The 15,939-nt window shown below is 41.6% G+C and overlaps 1 protein-coding gene across 1 annotated transcript in view; it reads left to right on the top strand.

Moving 5' to 3' along the window:
• Slc35f4 (solute carrier family 35 member F4) overlaps positions 1 to 15,939 on the top strand; it is a 220,448-nt gene that overhangs the window by 196,413 nt on the left and 8,096 nt on the right. The window contains exons 2-4 of the mRNA XM_021203973.2: positions 1,355 to 1,540; positions 3,817 to 4,114; positions 9,032 to 9,251. Coding sequence (XP_021059632.1) covers positions 1,355 to 1,540; positions 3,817 to 4,114; positions 9,032 to 9,251 — 704 coding nt within the window. The remainder of the gene's footprint in view (positions 1 to 1,354; positions 1,541 to 3,816; positions 4,115 to 9,031; positions 9,252 to 15,939) is intronic.

The raw sequence follows: 15,939 nt of genomic DNA, 5'->3' as shown, positions 1-15,939 counted from the left end.
GAAACATCTTTGCACAATGTTCAGTGAACATTTTAGATATGGAAACAAGACCCCAAAAATTCTTAGCACATGGCATTGATTTTAGTAGAGATATCAGTGTGTGATCTCTTGAGAATCTCTACATTTTAAATTCATTATTAAAGAATACACTTTAGTCAGGCCAACTTGGAACAGACAGTAATAGATGATGTATGCAGCTAACTGAACCTTTAGATATCTCTATTCATTCTTCAGGATTAAAAAAGAAAAATAAAAGGGAAAGAACACAAGATGAAGTCGGTGGACATCACTGAAGAGCAAAGCAAACAATGGGTTAAGGCTGCCTTTACACTCTTCTGGGTCATCCTTGTTAGCTCCTGAGAGCTAAGGAATGCAAGCTTCCCTTTTCCTTGACACAGCTACCTCTCAGCTGCAAGGTTGATGATCTCCATAGTTGTCAACCTAATGTATGCCATGATAAATCCAAAGCTAATTTATACAAGGATGTCATTGGTAGCTCAGGATTCCAGTTTTCATTAGCTGTCTTCTGCCATCTTAGCAAAAGCACATTCAAGGCGTGGCTACTGCAGCACAAAGAGAAAGATGTTCTGCTTCCCACTGGTGATAAGGGAACTCGTGCCTTACCATGAAGAGTAAATACAAAGGTCCAACGGGTGAAGAGAGCTGTAAACCCATCTTGGTATATACGTGTCTAAGCTGATTCTGATATTCTGTATCTACTCACTTTTGTAGCTCCTCATTGGAAGGAACAAATGCTGTTTAAGGTCATGCGGTGCATAGAATATCTGACCCAAATTCTAAAATCCACATAAACTGCGCTGATCACAGGCCCAGGAAGCCCATCCTGTGCTGAGGATACAAAGAACACTAATCAGAAAAGGAGTAGGCTGCTGCAGGTCTGAGGTTTTTTTGTCTACCGCCCTGGATAAAGACTCCGGGTGAACTTGGACTTTAGCTGTGAAATGGGTAGAAAAGCATGAAGTAAGCTTTGCTAGGAGATGCTGTTGGCACCTTTGCCACTTAAGGAAGGAAAGGGATGAAAGCAGATGTAAAGAAATGCTTTCCTTTCCTTAAATAAACTGTTCGGTTCTGTCGACAGTTTCCATGCAAAATGCAAGTTCCTGCCCAAGGGTCTCCCCTAACTCTCAACTCTAGTTAACAAGTCTATCAGAAAAGGCTCTTAGAGACTGGGAGCCTGCCTAGGTGCGTTTTCTTTGTGGGGGATGTATTTACGGTTTAGAAATGAGTTCTTTGAGAGTGACTTGGTCATGTACTTGACTGTCAAGAACCTTGAAGTCACTTCTGATTTTACTGCTCACAAGTTCTCAAACTAGTGTACACTCTATCTTTCCAGGTACCACCAGATCATCAGTTACTCGATGCAAACCAGGACCCAACTGCCCCAGCTCACACAGCAGCATCAGCAGGCAACTATCCCCTCTGTCGGTCACAGAAGATTCTTCTGCTCCTATTCTTGAACTTCAGAGCCGAGGATCCTCTGGAGTTTGTGGTCGAAGAGTGGAGAGACAGAGCAGATCAGGTATGTGGGTGACCTCCTCTTCAGTAGCAACGCATCTTAGCCTTCTCAACATCCAGGGAAGCCATTGCCGTGGCCACAGAAGGCAGAAACCTTTGGGGGACTCTTACGAGTGAGTACATGAATGACTACAGTGTACTTACATATAATAAATAAATAAATCTTAAGAAAGAAAGAAAGAAAGAAAGAAAGAAAGAAAGAAAGAAAGAAAGAAAGAAAGAAAGAAAGAAAGAAAGAAAGAGAAAGAGAGAAAGAAAGAAAATGAAAACTCATCAAAATCAGACTGTGCTTTTGCTCTTGTTAGGATGAGCAGTCCCTGGCACCAATCCAGTCTCCCCAAGTTCCTGGGTGCCACTTAACTGATTAGCATATTCTGGTCATGTGAAACCTTCATCCTTTCCTCATACCCACCCAAACACTCACCAGCTCTTGGGGTGTCCATGGCTATGTCCATGGCTTCCCAGCCAAGTATCACTTTCCAGATGCAGCTGGATTCATCTGTTGCTGCTAACGACTGTGAGTTTTCCCTCTTGGATGCCTTATTTCCTGTCCGAAAGAACGCTCTAAAGCCCAAAGTTCATATTCATTTTGATCTTCTCATCAAATGACCATTCATCTAACTTACCAGAAAAAAAAAAAAAAAAAAGGAAGAAAGAAACACTTCCCTCCCCGTATTTTGTTCACCAGTTGCCAACATGGCTGGATCTTCCCTGGCTAGTATGTCCCCCCTCCTTGTCTCCAAAGAGTGTATTGAATAAATAAATCAGAGAACGGCAGTTTTCACCTGCTCTTGCTCAAGACCCCAAGAATTCGGTACTACTTATAAGACAAAGAAGTTCCATAGTGAGTGCCGGGTTCACATTTATATTCCAAAGTGAAGAATTCACTTTCAAAGATCTTTTTTGAAAGTGTTAGCCCAGGGAAGGTTGTAGCCTCAGGGGTATGGGAGAGATTTGGGTTTTGCTTCCTCAGGGAGTAGGAACGTGTTCAGGCAGGTTCTGGAAAGGCTGAGTGAGAAAAGCCGCACCTGTCACGCTTCCACTCCAAGCGGAGACCTTAAGCCTCAGCTAAGTTCCTAGAAACAGAAGAAAATCTTGCCGAGAATTTTATGTCCCTGCAGGAGACTGCCATGTAGGATCTCAGCTGGGGGGGGCATCCTCCTTCTCAGTCCCTGCAAGGTACATGAATTCATCTCTAACTTATTTTTTTCTATCACCAGGAAGATCAGTGGTGGCTATAAACTCCAGAGAGTTTTGACTATTTTAATGTTAAAAAACCGCAACTAGATTTTTCTAGGAAAGGTTAAAATTCAAACAAAGCCTACTGAGTTTTCTGAAATACGTCGAACAATAATTTGTTACAAGTTGGGAAGTGACTTTGCACAGTCACATTTGCTCTGTTCTTGGGACACACTGATTTCAGTTTAAGAGTCATCTGGTACCATTTTAGAAGATGTCTGTAGAATACAAAAACAAGTAATTACCTCGGGCAACTTTTCATGTTGGTGAATACAGGGCTAGCTTGGCTCAGTTGACTTTACTGCCCCACCAAACATAGGCTGAAAGAGTGGCTTTATCTATTGGAGACTTTCGGTCTAAATGACAGAGGAAGAGGAAGAGATCCCCGGATGTCCCTTAGAGCTTCTGCCAGGGGGCAGCAAACCCCAATACAGTCCCTGGGTTAGTTGAGGCCCACCACAGGTCTTTAGAATATTCTTAAAGGCAAAGCTTGCCTACAATGTAACAGTCACCACATACATGAGCATCTTTACCTACTTGGTGGGGTCCACATCCACACTGGAAGCTGCAAAACCAAGTCCATAGACAGAATGAGTTGGGGGTGGGGTGCTAGAGGTGACTCAGCAGTTAAGAGCACTGGCTGCTCTTGCAGAAGACCTGGATTCGGTTCCTAGCATCCGCGTGGTGGCTTGCAACTCTCTGTGACTCCAGGGGGATTAGACACCCTCTTCTAACCTTCACCAGCACTGCACACACATGGCACATAGACGTCATACTTACAAAATAAAACACTTCAAACACCTCATACTTTTATTTCAAACACTTTTATTTTATAAAATAAAAATAAGCAAAACCTCAAAAATGTAAAACAGAAAGGATAATCGAGAGGGAGGGGGAGTCATTGTTCTCTTCTGGTGCTGACCAAAAAAAAAAAAAAACCAGACAAACCATGCCAATCAGACTTGTAGTTACATGCATCTTCTTAAAGAAGCTGACACACCTGACTGCTCCTCCAAATCTGTATTCCTCTCCCGTTTCCAGGGGATGATGGGACACAGACTCATCCTGAGAGCAGCAGCCAAGAAAACGGACTCAAGGCTCGCTGCCTGTCCTGCACATCCATGGTTCTGAAGACCATCTGGGGACTCTTGATCATCTTGTCAGTGTCATCATCTTGGGTTGGAACCACACAAATTGTAAAAATCACTTACAAGAATTTTTACTGTCCCTTCTTCATGACATGGTTTTCAACAAACTGGAACATTATGTTTTTCCCAGTCTATTATTCTGGCCATCTAGCCACGGCTCAAGAAAAGCAGTCGCCAATAAAAAAATTCAGGTAGGTTCCGTGTTCAATGATTTATAGGAGATGTTTCAAAACAAGTTTTATGAAAATGTGCACGTTCTCAACTCTTCGGGATATAAATTGAGTTCGCTGTGAAAATAAAAAAGTGAGAGCTATGGTTGGTGATGAATGGGAGGAAGCAGGATCAGTCCCCTTACTTTGTGTCCCTTACCTTAGGTCATCACCATCATCATGGTAATTAACGCCTTTTCAGGTGGTGTCAGTATCCCCATCTTAACACAAAATTGAAACAAATTCCATAATAGAACCCTGATTTATATTCAGATTCTTTCTGATTTGTCTCTGAAGGTCATGTGTTTAAACTGTCCTAAACTCTGGAGGGGAAAAAAAAAAGACCTATATTAATAAAATTAATTGCTGTTACACAAACATTTGCTTAATTTTTCCAGCACTCTGATGCCTTAACAGAGAAATTGTCTTGCTTATTGAGATGGGAAGCTGAGCACGAAGTAACTTGAAGAGATGCCAATTTCTCTTGGTGGGACACTTGGGCCTTTGTGTTATTTGGTCAATATGTGTAGTGGTGGTCAGCCTACTTGTCTAATGGTTCTGGTATTTGTTCAGTACTAAGCCAGGTCTCTGGGAGTGCTCAGTAACCTGACGGGGCTAATGTCAGTCTCTGTTCAGCACTCTTGGAAGGCAGAAGCAATGTTTTGGTCACATTTATTTTGTTTGGTTGGCTTTTGGTTTTGGCTTTTTTGTGGACTATAGCAGGTAAAGTGTTTACCTTGCAAACAGGAGGATCTCAGTTCTGTACCAGAACAAAAAAGAAAAGGAAAAAAAAAAAATCTAAGCATGGTTGAGCATGTTTGTTATCCAAGCACTGGGGAAATGGAGACAAGAGGAACCCTGGAGCTCAGAGGCCAGCAAGCCTAGCCTCCCTGGTGAGCTCCAAGCCAGTGAAAGACCTTGTCCCAAAAAACAAGGTGGATGGTAACTGGGGAATGACAGCCAAGACTGTCTTCTTGCCTCTCCATACATTCACACACACACACACCCATGCACACTCTCTCACACACACACGCACATTCACACATACACCCATGTACACTCACATACACATGCACACTCACACACACCCGTGCACACTCACACAGTTCCTTTTCTAGAAAGGGCAAATCCAGAGCTGAAGAACAACCTCTGCAACTACAATGCTCATTCTGGTGTTCTCAGGAGATCACAGTTCCTGATCTTCACCAGAGTGACAATGAATGTGTCACACAGGAGCTCAAATAAGCCTTCTTTATTCCCCTGTCCTCAACAAAAAAGAAATGACTATTATAATTGGTACATTCTGAGATTAGATTTTAAAACACTTCCATTTCTTGTCACCTATCTGGAAGTGTGAGGGAATGGTGAAATCACACTGTGAGCTAGTTCTCTCTATGTGACCATCAATGTTTAATCTAAAGAAACAAAAAGGCTGCTGGACACTTGGGCCAGTGGTTCACAGAACTTGTTGCTCTTGAAGGGGACCTGGGTTTGGTTCCTAGAACTTGCATGGTAGCTTTCAGGCATCCATAACTTCACTTCCAGAGGATCTGATGCCTTCTTTTGACCTCTTTGGGTACCAGGAACACACATGGTGTGTGTATATATATATATATATTGAAAATCTAAATGTTTAATTAAAAAAATAAAATAAAACAATAAATATTACCTTTTTTTTTTTTAAGAAAAGCCCCATAATTGTTTGTGTGCCAGATATCTTGCTGTCTGTGCTCCTCCCCAAAACACCTGTGGTTTGATACACATGTGATAAAAACAATTAAAAATGTGTAGAGGAGGGAGTGCAACATAAGAGCACTGTGAAGCAGGCCTCGCTACTCTGTCTAGGCTAAGACATTTACATTTACAGCAGGCTGAAATGAGACTTGGGGAGTGAGCTGCGTCTCCCCCACACCCCTGGTATCATCGGAGTGACTCTGAGCTTTGCAGACTCTGTACCTTGACAAGATGCCGCCACCTGTCAGCAGAGGTAGAGCAAAGCTGGTCGTTTCTGGAACCGAATCAAAAGACTTCCACCGTGAAGCAGAGAACTCGATCTGTGAGAGGTCTGTTCTCTAGCGAGAACAATGAGAGCGAAACGTGGTCAAAAAACTCTTGGGTCTTTGATCTCTTTTCCCTGCAGACTCATTAAGAGCATCTGCTAAGAAGAGGTTCCCAAGCTTTCAAGCCTGAACAGGGGGGCATGAGTTAGTGTGGAAGTCTGAGAGCATAGTTTTCCCATTGCACACCATCTCTCGTTTTTTTTTTTCTCCTGAGCAGTATGGAAAAATTTCATGGGATTTTTTTTTTTTCTTATCACTAACATCAAAGGAATTTTCAATAAAGTATCAAATCTAGGTGATAAGATGTGTCCCCTTAGAAATGGATTTTGATGAATCTGTTGTTCCAATTAAATACTGCCAAAACTCAAGTGCCCCCAAGTACATTTGAAATTTATAGAGAAAGGAAATTATTTGCTATAGCTTTAATAAAGATGCGTCATTAACAGGGCAAAAAAAAAAAATTCTCTAGAAAGAATGAGAGTCAAATCCAGCAGTTTCTGATGAAATGCGCTTAAAGCACCATTTGGTATATAGAAAGTGCTCACTCGACATACAGAAAGTGCTTAATAACTAATAGCTGCTACTATACAGGGAGTGTAGTTCATTTATTATTTCCCCAGCCTCTGGCTTCATCCCAAGCTTTGCTTTGTCTCTTATCCAGATATTCTGTTCCCATCACCCCAAAGAGAGGTATACTGTTCAATGCTCCTTAGGAAATACCCATTCTTTGAGTGTTCACATTTCTCAGGCCCTAAGGCTTACATTGCATAGATTTTTTTACATGGGTCACTTAGAATTTGGATAGGGAAGGAATAAGAGGAAGGCTTCTGTCGTCTGCAACAACAGTTACATATGGGGAGGTGAACAGCAATGATAGGGATGAGCAGACAGGGAAATAAGGAAAGACTGAGTGCCTGGATGATGTGACCAGCTAGATAGAACAACCTACGCTAGTGATCAGCTTTGTTGCCCACTTTGCCCTTGGATAGCTGTCTCTCTCCATCCCCATAGAACCATGCTCCTTCCCTGCCCTACTGGCTTGACTTGAGATTCTCATCTGGTGCCTATGGTCTCCAGGTAAGAACCATCACAGAGCCAGGAATAAGAAGAGAGAAAACCACTTAATAAATGTTTTCCTACATGTGTTTTTGGCAAATGTGTATTTACAAAGGCATCTACTAGTGGTGGATAAAATAATAAAACAAGGAATCTCAACTACTTCTTGCTTTCTGGCCAGGCAAATGCCCCACCCTACCAGGAGCAAACCTTGCATCTGAGGCAGTGTGGAAGCATTGCCATTCACTCTCTGCACAAAGCCACCACTTACTGTCACCAGCAGCTGCAGGGCTGCAAAGGGGCCGTTAGTTTTTCTGTGAGATACGTGAGACTTCTGTGTGCTTTACTGAAGGCTTTGGCCTTTATTGATTCCCTACACTAAAGTCGTGTCTCTGTCAAGTTAAAACTTCCCTTTGGGAAATTTCATCTTCCTTTTAGTAAAACTCCCGATTTAAAGATCTATCTCACATGAAAGTCAACCCACAAGACAGAATTCCCTACATGACAAAGGTTCAGAGTGTGTGTGTGTGCTTACACGCATGCATGTGTACATGTGTATATGTGCGTAACACAGTTTTGACCTTTCTGAAGCCCCAGCATCCTTAGCTACTCAAATTCAAGCAGCGTTTACCCAGTGACTCGTTATTTCCGGCTCGTCTCCCTGTTCTTAGAGCCCTTCTCACTCTTTCATTCCAGGATCCCCAAACAGGAGGCTACTTCATTTGTAGAAATCCCTTAACATAAACTTAGCTTATGGTAAGTGCTTTGAGAGCAGTGATCTCGCTTCAGTAAAAGCTGAACTACTGTTTGTACTGTCTAAGTCACAAAAACGCATTCTCCTGTAAATATGCCCAAATATTAGCAAAGTGTTTCTTTGAACAAGATATTTATACTACTTTAAAAAATATCATGCTGGCAAATGATGACTGTCTAGTAAATATTATGTGTTCATAGTTGTGATTGCAATTACAGTAAACTTCCAAAGGGAGTCTTTTCAGACCACAGAAGCTAGGCACTGTCACCACCCCACTGCTGTTACTGTCTGAATATGACTTATTAAAGTGGCCCCAAAAGATGAGTAGCCAAGTTAATCATAAATCAAACAAATCAAAGGTTTCACTGAAGGAAGTGACTATTTTCATGTGCTAAATTCAAACTGGATGTTGCTTGTGAATATAAGTACACCCTGAGCTTCACGGTTAACTTTTTAGGGTTGTCACAGAGACAGACATTCTTTGTTCTGCCTTAAGAACACTAAACTTTGTCACTGAAGAGAGATCTCAGAAAGAAGCAGTGTCCCAGAAATAATTAAATCGAAAAGTGTGGGAGGCTTCATGGACACACTAAAGCTCCCTGTCCACAGGCTTCTGGGAGCCACCCGCGAAGCCCAGTTATACTACAGCAGCCACCTTGGTCCCATCCCCTTGGCACGTGGGAAGCTACAAGCTTTGTCAGTAGCTAATGACTTTGGTGGCTGCCCATGTCGGAGTTTCTCCGGGCTTCTCCCAGTACCTTCAGAGGCAGCAGAGTGACTGGTCAACTCAGAAGGATAGGATGAGGGAAGTGTCCTGTTCTTGGTGGAGCAGCTGTGGGCTCTTTCCAAGGACCTCCTCAGGTACTTCCTAAAGGTGACAGGTGACAAACCCAGGCTCAGCACATTCCAGAGATGCCTGATGGACCCCACCCAGTGTCTGTGCCCTTGCCTAACAATGGTCATGACAAGTCAACCTGTTGAGATGGGCCTGCAATGGTATCTGTGTATCAGCCTCTTTTTCTCTCCTAGGGAATGCAGTCGGATTTTTGGTGAAGATGGCCTGACACTGAAGCTCTTTCTTAAAAGAACTGCTCCTTTTTCTATTCTGTGGACTTTGACAAATTACCTGTATTTACTGGCTTTAAAGAAGCTGACGGCCACTGATGTCTCTGCTCTATTCTGTTGCAACAAAGCCTTTGTCTTCTTGCTGTCCTGGATTGTGCTGAAGGACAGGTTCATGGGAGTGAGGGTAATGGCACACTCAATTCCATGCGCGGCGCCTCCCTGCTTCCTAAATCTTATCACCGCACTGCTGTCTCGTGGAGTTTCTCTAAAACTTGGCCCTCTGGTTCTGAGTACAAATTGAAATTTGAAGATGCGTTAGGAAAGCCCAGCAGTGACAGGATCGTGAGAGGAGAAAGGGCTGTTTCTGCTGGGGAGTCAGTTGATTACCACAACAGTAGGCACTGAACCAGACTGAGAAATTGAGATCCTAACTTAGAATTAACTTGTAGAATTATTATCGAGTCCATTCCTTGTCCTCAGCAAAGAAGGGTCTGAGAGAATAAGCCACAGCAAAGATTGTGATTTGCTTGTGTCAATCAACATATTCTGGAACAACCCCCATCCTGCCCTTACCCAGATGGATTTAATTAATATTGGTGTAAGTAGATAAAGATTGCCAAACAGTAATTAAAGTCACTGGTGATGGCACAATGCTATTAAAAGTGGCTATATATCTAGCATGACTAATCTAGGAATGGAAAGAAAAGCAACAACTTGTACTTTGGAGTGCAAATCCTTAACTGAACTATGTTAAACATGTGCCTAACACCTCAGCTTTGAGTTTATTCCTTTTAGTACGAGCACGGATTTTTAAATAAATATATGTGATTTTTTTTTTAATATAATTATATCTGATACATAGAATTTTTGTGTGGTTATTCCATGTTAGAAACAGATTTCTCAGGATCTGTGTGGATTTCAGGGGCTAGACCCCATTTATGTCTGGAAAGCCCCTTTCCCTGTCCACAGCAAGGCTATTAATAATGCTTTACAAGGAAAACCACATGAGGGGTGTTGCTTGTGGAGTACCACGATCATGCACTTTATTCGCCTCCGGAAGAGCTAAGATTGGGTTTAAAATGTATTTTTCTACCCAAATCTTGTTCTTGTTGACAGTATGTCTAGGTCCTTGCCTCTTTCCTAATGCTAAAATTGATATCTATGAGAAGAGAACGTGCCTGACAGCCATTGACTGAAAGGCTTTCTTTTTTAGAGAAAATTAAGAGCTGGGTGCAGCCTGTACGAGCAGTCCCTCCAAAGGCTGAAGCAGGAGGAACACTTGAGACCAGGAGTTCAAGCCCAGCCTTGATGTCAGAAAGATTCTATCTCTTTAGAGAAGAAAGTAGACACACAATTGCAAAAACTCTGAATTTGAGAGACACTGCTCAGAAATTCAGAGTGGAAGTTTGACATGAACAGTCAAAAGACAGATTTAATAAGAAATAACATAAGAAACTTCCTTCTTTCATTTTTTTCTTCATTTCTTTTTATAATGTACATAGACCATTGTATAGCCTTATATTTGACACCCCAAAAGAAAAGAAAGATACTTCAAATTGAGGTAATATCAATAAACATAAGCATATCTGGATCACACATGGATAATATTTCTATAATAATAGATTAACCACTGTGGATCATTTGTTAATACTTGGTTTCTTTGGACTACTGATTAAAGTACACCTAAAAGGAAAAAAATATTATTCATTATTTTTCTATTATAAAGTCATGTCATCCAACTTATTGGTATTCCATGGTGTGTTAAACATCTCCTTTAGGAGTAGTTGTTTATAGGTAATTTCTATTTATCCCATGGAAATTTGCAAACTTGATACTTCTAACAATACCAGAAAGCCACATTTACCTCTTGCAGCCTTGAATGTGGCTGTTTTCCTACCTCTGAGATCCCATGCACTTGATTAGAGTTCTTAAAATCACACAAACACCACTGCAGTTGCTCCACTCGAAAGTGCTGGTCTAGTATGTAGGAAAGCCTGAGCTCTGTCACCAACACCACAATCGCAAAGAACACAGAGAGAAATGCCCTTCTAACTGAGAGAGTCCCTCCCTGTCACTGGTGTCTCTTATTCCAACGAGAACTGGCTACTAGACTAGAAATGTTGAAGCCTTTCTTTGACATCTTGACATTTTGTACCATTATTTCAATGTTTTCATTTCCAAATTAGTGAAATGGAGAGATTTTAGAAAATTGGTGGTTAGCGGACACTTGAACAGATTCCAAGTCTTCTTAGCAAATAGATAGATGGAATGAATTTAGGTTTCTCCAACATATGCCCCTGTGACAGTCAAATAATATTTCCTGCATTATGTTATTCCCAAACAGCTTGTGTCATACAGTACGGCTCTTTTGGAGACTTTCCAAGAGCCCCTGGCTGGAGAACATCAGCTGCACTGACTCTTTCGTTTCTTAATCTGTTCATGGCTCTGACATGGGACGCTAGAATTGAGCTGCCCCTGGAGGGTACTAATCCTGAACATTCAGAGAAGACTCAAGACGACCTTTAGTTTACCTCTGCTTTTGGTAGCTGCTCACCCAGACACAGCGCAGACGCACAGGAGCCTTCATGCTTCCCAGGGGCAGCCAGAGAGGACAACCAGTAGGCTCGTCCTCATCAGGCCCTGCTTGGCAGAACAAAGCCTTATGAATGGAGCCAAGAAAGGAGAAAACAAAGTTCCGATCACTGTCAGACTTGATTCTCACAAGGCCTGCATCCTTACTCGTTAACTCAGTGTGCACTGTGTCTATCCATCCAATCCTTCTTTCTGGGATCCTCCCCTCCCCTGCTTTCCTATTCAGGTCTTCTTGTGATCTCACTTTTAAGTGGATTTTATACAGATAAAAATAGTCATGGAGGGATATGAAATTCAGGGGTGCAGAACCCTTAAGTCCTTAAGTGTTCTATGGACTTCTTGCCTCTTCTTGATAGCTATAGATCCCCAGACTTCTTTTATTTCTCACCTTTCATCTCTTGTTCAATTTATAGTTCAGAATAAAAGAGATAGTTCTTTACATCATTCTAAACTTAACACAGAGAAGTTTAAGGATTCCGTAGTTCCTTGAAAATAGACCTACCTAAATCTGCCCCAACACTGAATTCATGCAGCTCGCGATGGCAGAGTTCTTAACTGGTACCTCAGTCTCCACCACCGCCATATAACCTTGAGCTTGAGGGCAGCCATTGTCAACAGTGTAGTTTAATACCTTTGTTCTAGGACTTCATTTTTGCTTTAGGAACCAGGGATTCATTGTGAACCAGTGAGGTTCTTCCACACTCATCAAGCTGCAAAAAAAGGCAGAATTGACTGCAAAGAACTGTGTTAAGGCTGCAGTTTCTTTTTTAGACCTGTAAAGATCGTATAGGAAGTTTAGAGCAAAAGAGTGGATCAAAGGTTCCTTTTGATGACTCAGGCCCTAACGTGGATGATACTGGTAGGCAGAAAATAATTCTGGGCACCATTTGTGAGTGGGAAACACAGAGTATCGGATAATACAAGGAGAATCATATCCTTGTGCCTTTTGAAGGCCTGCACAGAAAAAGGAAAATATATAGATACACCAAAACACAAACAGTCCAAATTGAGTTGCTTCTCTAAACTTCAGTGGGTTTTTGAAAGGCTTTAAAAGAAGCTTGTCCCCTGCAGGACTACAGATGGTGTTCAGTGTGTCAAGCATCTTTGCTCTAGAAACAGGCTCAAATATAGTCTAATAGCCCTCTACAAATGTCCCCTGAGAGTTAATGCTAAGTGCTCTCTGAAGGACAGAAGGAGGTAGCTAGCTGGCTCAGAAGGTATGTGCCTTGGCTGGCATGCTGGGAAAATGTGGTGACTGAATCCATTTCCTGGGGCACTCAAGTGAAGGAGCTGCACCAGGTGTAAGAGGACAGAGAGCTTTGGGAAGTTCCAGATGACAGCACTGTCAGCTTTGTGGTCACAGTGTTACCTAACATTCCCACCCAAACGACGTTCCGAGGAGGAGGATGGCTTTGCTTGTCTTACTTAGGTACTTGTAGTTGGTTAGGAAACTGAACCTAGAATCATCTGTCAGAAGAAGCTTTCAGAAGCCAACTGGTAGCCCCACCAGATGCTGCATTTTTTTTTTTTTTTTTTTTTGCCCAAGGAGGTTCTCATGGGAGGTAGAGTGTCCCAGTTTTCCTTGGTGGTCACAATATTCATGAGCTTGTAGGGGAGCTTGATTAGGATGCAGGCTTCCTGAAGGTACATGACCAATGGGCTAAGTAGTGTCCTTCTCTGTTTCCATTGAATGAGTGGCCAAGCCTTTGAAGACTGATTCTAAAACTGTGTGTGGCTTAGATCTGTGCTTAGGGGGTTTGTTATGTGAACTTTTTACTCTTTGAAGTTTAAAGCAACTGTGCCGTGCTAAGTATAGCCATTCTAGGGCCATCTTAATGAATGCTCCAAATAGACTTTCCACCCAAGACATTCCTACATGTTCAAGATAAGTTGGGATCCATTTCTCAACTTCTAGATGTATCCATCAGAAACAGAGAATTTCTTAAAATGTACAGTAGAGACTTTGTCTATTCATATTATTATAAATTTTAAATTAAGACATTTATCTCCTTGCTAGGAACGTACTATATGTCTTATAAATCACTGCCTTTCTTGTGGGCAAGTGTTTTCTAATACCTCCTAATACTCAGATTTTTATGCTCGCAGACCTTAACTAAGTGGCATCTGGCCCCCTAATGGGAAAAACTTCTCCCCATGCAAGCAATTGAAACAGATGCTGGTGTAATTGGCATGTCAATCCAAAGAGTTCAGGCAAATATTTTAACAAGCTCTTGAAGAGGCTTGCTCTGACTATAATTTCTAATTGCTTTAAAATTATGTCATCTTTAGCCATATCCAAGTCTCACCTTGAGAAAAGATACAATAGCAATCTCTTCACACCTTGTTTTTTTTATTTCTGGGTAATGCAGACAGGGAGGAGCCGCCATGTCTGCTTGTCCTGAAAATATTGCACCATCTGTCCATCAGTTTCTGGACAAGGGTTGTTTTGTTTTGTTTTTGCTTGTTGACAATACATTTTTTATAGCATCCTTCATCCGGAATTATATATAACACTCAATGGCCTAAATACCAAAGTTACCCTCTAAACACAGCTAATCCTGCTCAAGTTCCTTAGGATTAACACGGTTTTATTAACCCTGTTTGAAGTATTTATATAATTACTTGATCAAAAAATAGAACTAGTAGTTGGCCAGCAACTTTTTTTTTTTTTTACATATTTTTAATCTTCCAAGGTTAGTGTTATGAGGGAACTCTTTCTGCCTATGAACACATTAGGTAGCAAAGTTGATTTAAACACAAAATCAAATCAGAATGCAGTTGACCAATACACCTTTTTATTTCTCAGAAATGAGGCTGCCCAAAATGGTTACAGTGCCTTGCTGAATGATAAATCCTCCGTCAAAGCAAATCATTGCCTTCCAGAATTCTCAGATCCAGATAGCTCCCTCATGGGTCTATTTACATCATCACTATTATTTCTTACTTGTAAAACTGCCCAGCACCTTCCACTGTATGCCTTAAATCTTACACACACACACACACACACACACACACACACACACACACACACACACACTGGGGCAGGTGACACCTGGCAATGCAAAGTAGTCAACATTTGCTCATCTCCCTAGTAACTTGTTATGAAGGTAATCTATTTCTGCTGACACATAGGGTCTGTTCCCAAGGACTCCTGCTGAGTTTTGTTCTTAAATGTAGAGCCATTCTGGGACCACCATGTGCTTGTCACTGATGGTCATAAACAAAAGCATCATTGGGTTACACGCCATCAGGAGCACACTCTAATCTGCCCTCAGGTCTTGGCTCACACCTTGTTATCATAAGTCATGCACTAATAGCACTCAAAATGGCCTGGAATGTCCCCGATGTTTAAAAGCTAGATTCAGAGGCACTGGCTTTGAAATGCTCTGAACTGAATCTCCTGACAACTAAATCTCTTACGGGTTCTCATCTTGAATTTAAAGTCAGTGAAGAAATGCCATCCTTCCTACTGAGAGGTTCTTGTTTTACTGTTTGCAGTAATTTTGAAGTGCTTTCCGATGGCACAAGGGCAGGAAAATTGATGAAGCAGATGCAAGGTCATGCAGAATGAGGTCTTGAACATAACAATGTTGTACCTCATTACAACAAACTGTTACAGTCTTGGTCAAGTTATTACTATTTCTATTTGTAAAGATAAAGAACTCTCTAGCAAGGTAATAAAATAAAACATAATTAAATGGAATTCTTTTTCTGTGGTTTATCTTTTTTGAAATTAATGAATTTGCATGTAGAGACAGGCAGTAGAGGAATCACAGGACATCCCAAACAATCCGGATCTAGCTTGCTCCTCTCTGTGTTGCTGGGAGGTCTTGTTGCCCTTCATCAAGGGTTTTCCTCTCAGCTCTATTAAAATTACATCTCCCTCATCAAGTCTTGGTGTGGTGTGTATGTCTATAGACACACATAGCCCCAAGAAACTGGTTAAAATGTGTACAGAATTGTCTGAAGAATTCAATATACATGAAAATACTTAGATATGGCTTCCTGGAAAATCCATTTCACCAACAAGGATATTAATGTCAAGGAAGATGAATAAAACAAATTCTAAGTTGCTTCTCATTAATCAGCACAGCTTCTTATATTCCATGTCTATGGCATGAGCAGACTGGTCTCTTTTTGATACTTTTGACCCTTCTTTATTTTATGTTTTACTATTTTTCCCTTCTCCCTCCCACCAAAGTTTCCCCTCCCTCCTCTCCTCGCAGTCCCTCCATACCTCCCTTCTTCCCTCCTCCTCCTCCTCCTCCTCCTCCTCCTCC

Source organism: Mus pahari, chromosome 8 (genome assembly GCF_900095145.1).
Source record: "Mus pahari chromosome 8, PAHARI_EIJ_v1.1, whole genome shotgun sequence".
Lineage (NCBI taxonomy): Eukaryota > Metazoa > Chordata > Mammalia > Rodentia > Muridae > Mus > Mus pahari.
The sequence above is the reverse complement of the archived record's forward strand: the minus strand, read 5'-3'. Positions and strand labels throughout refer to the sequence as shown.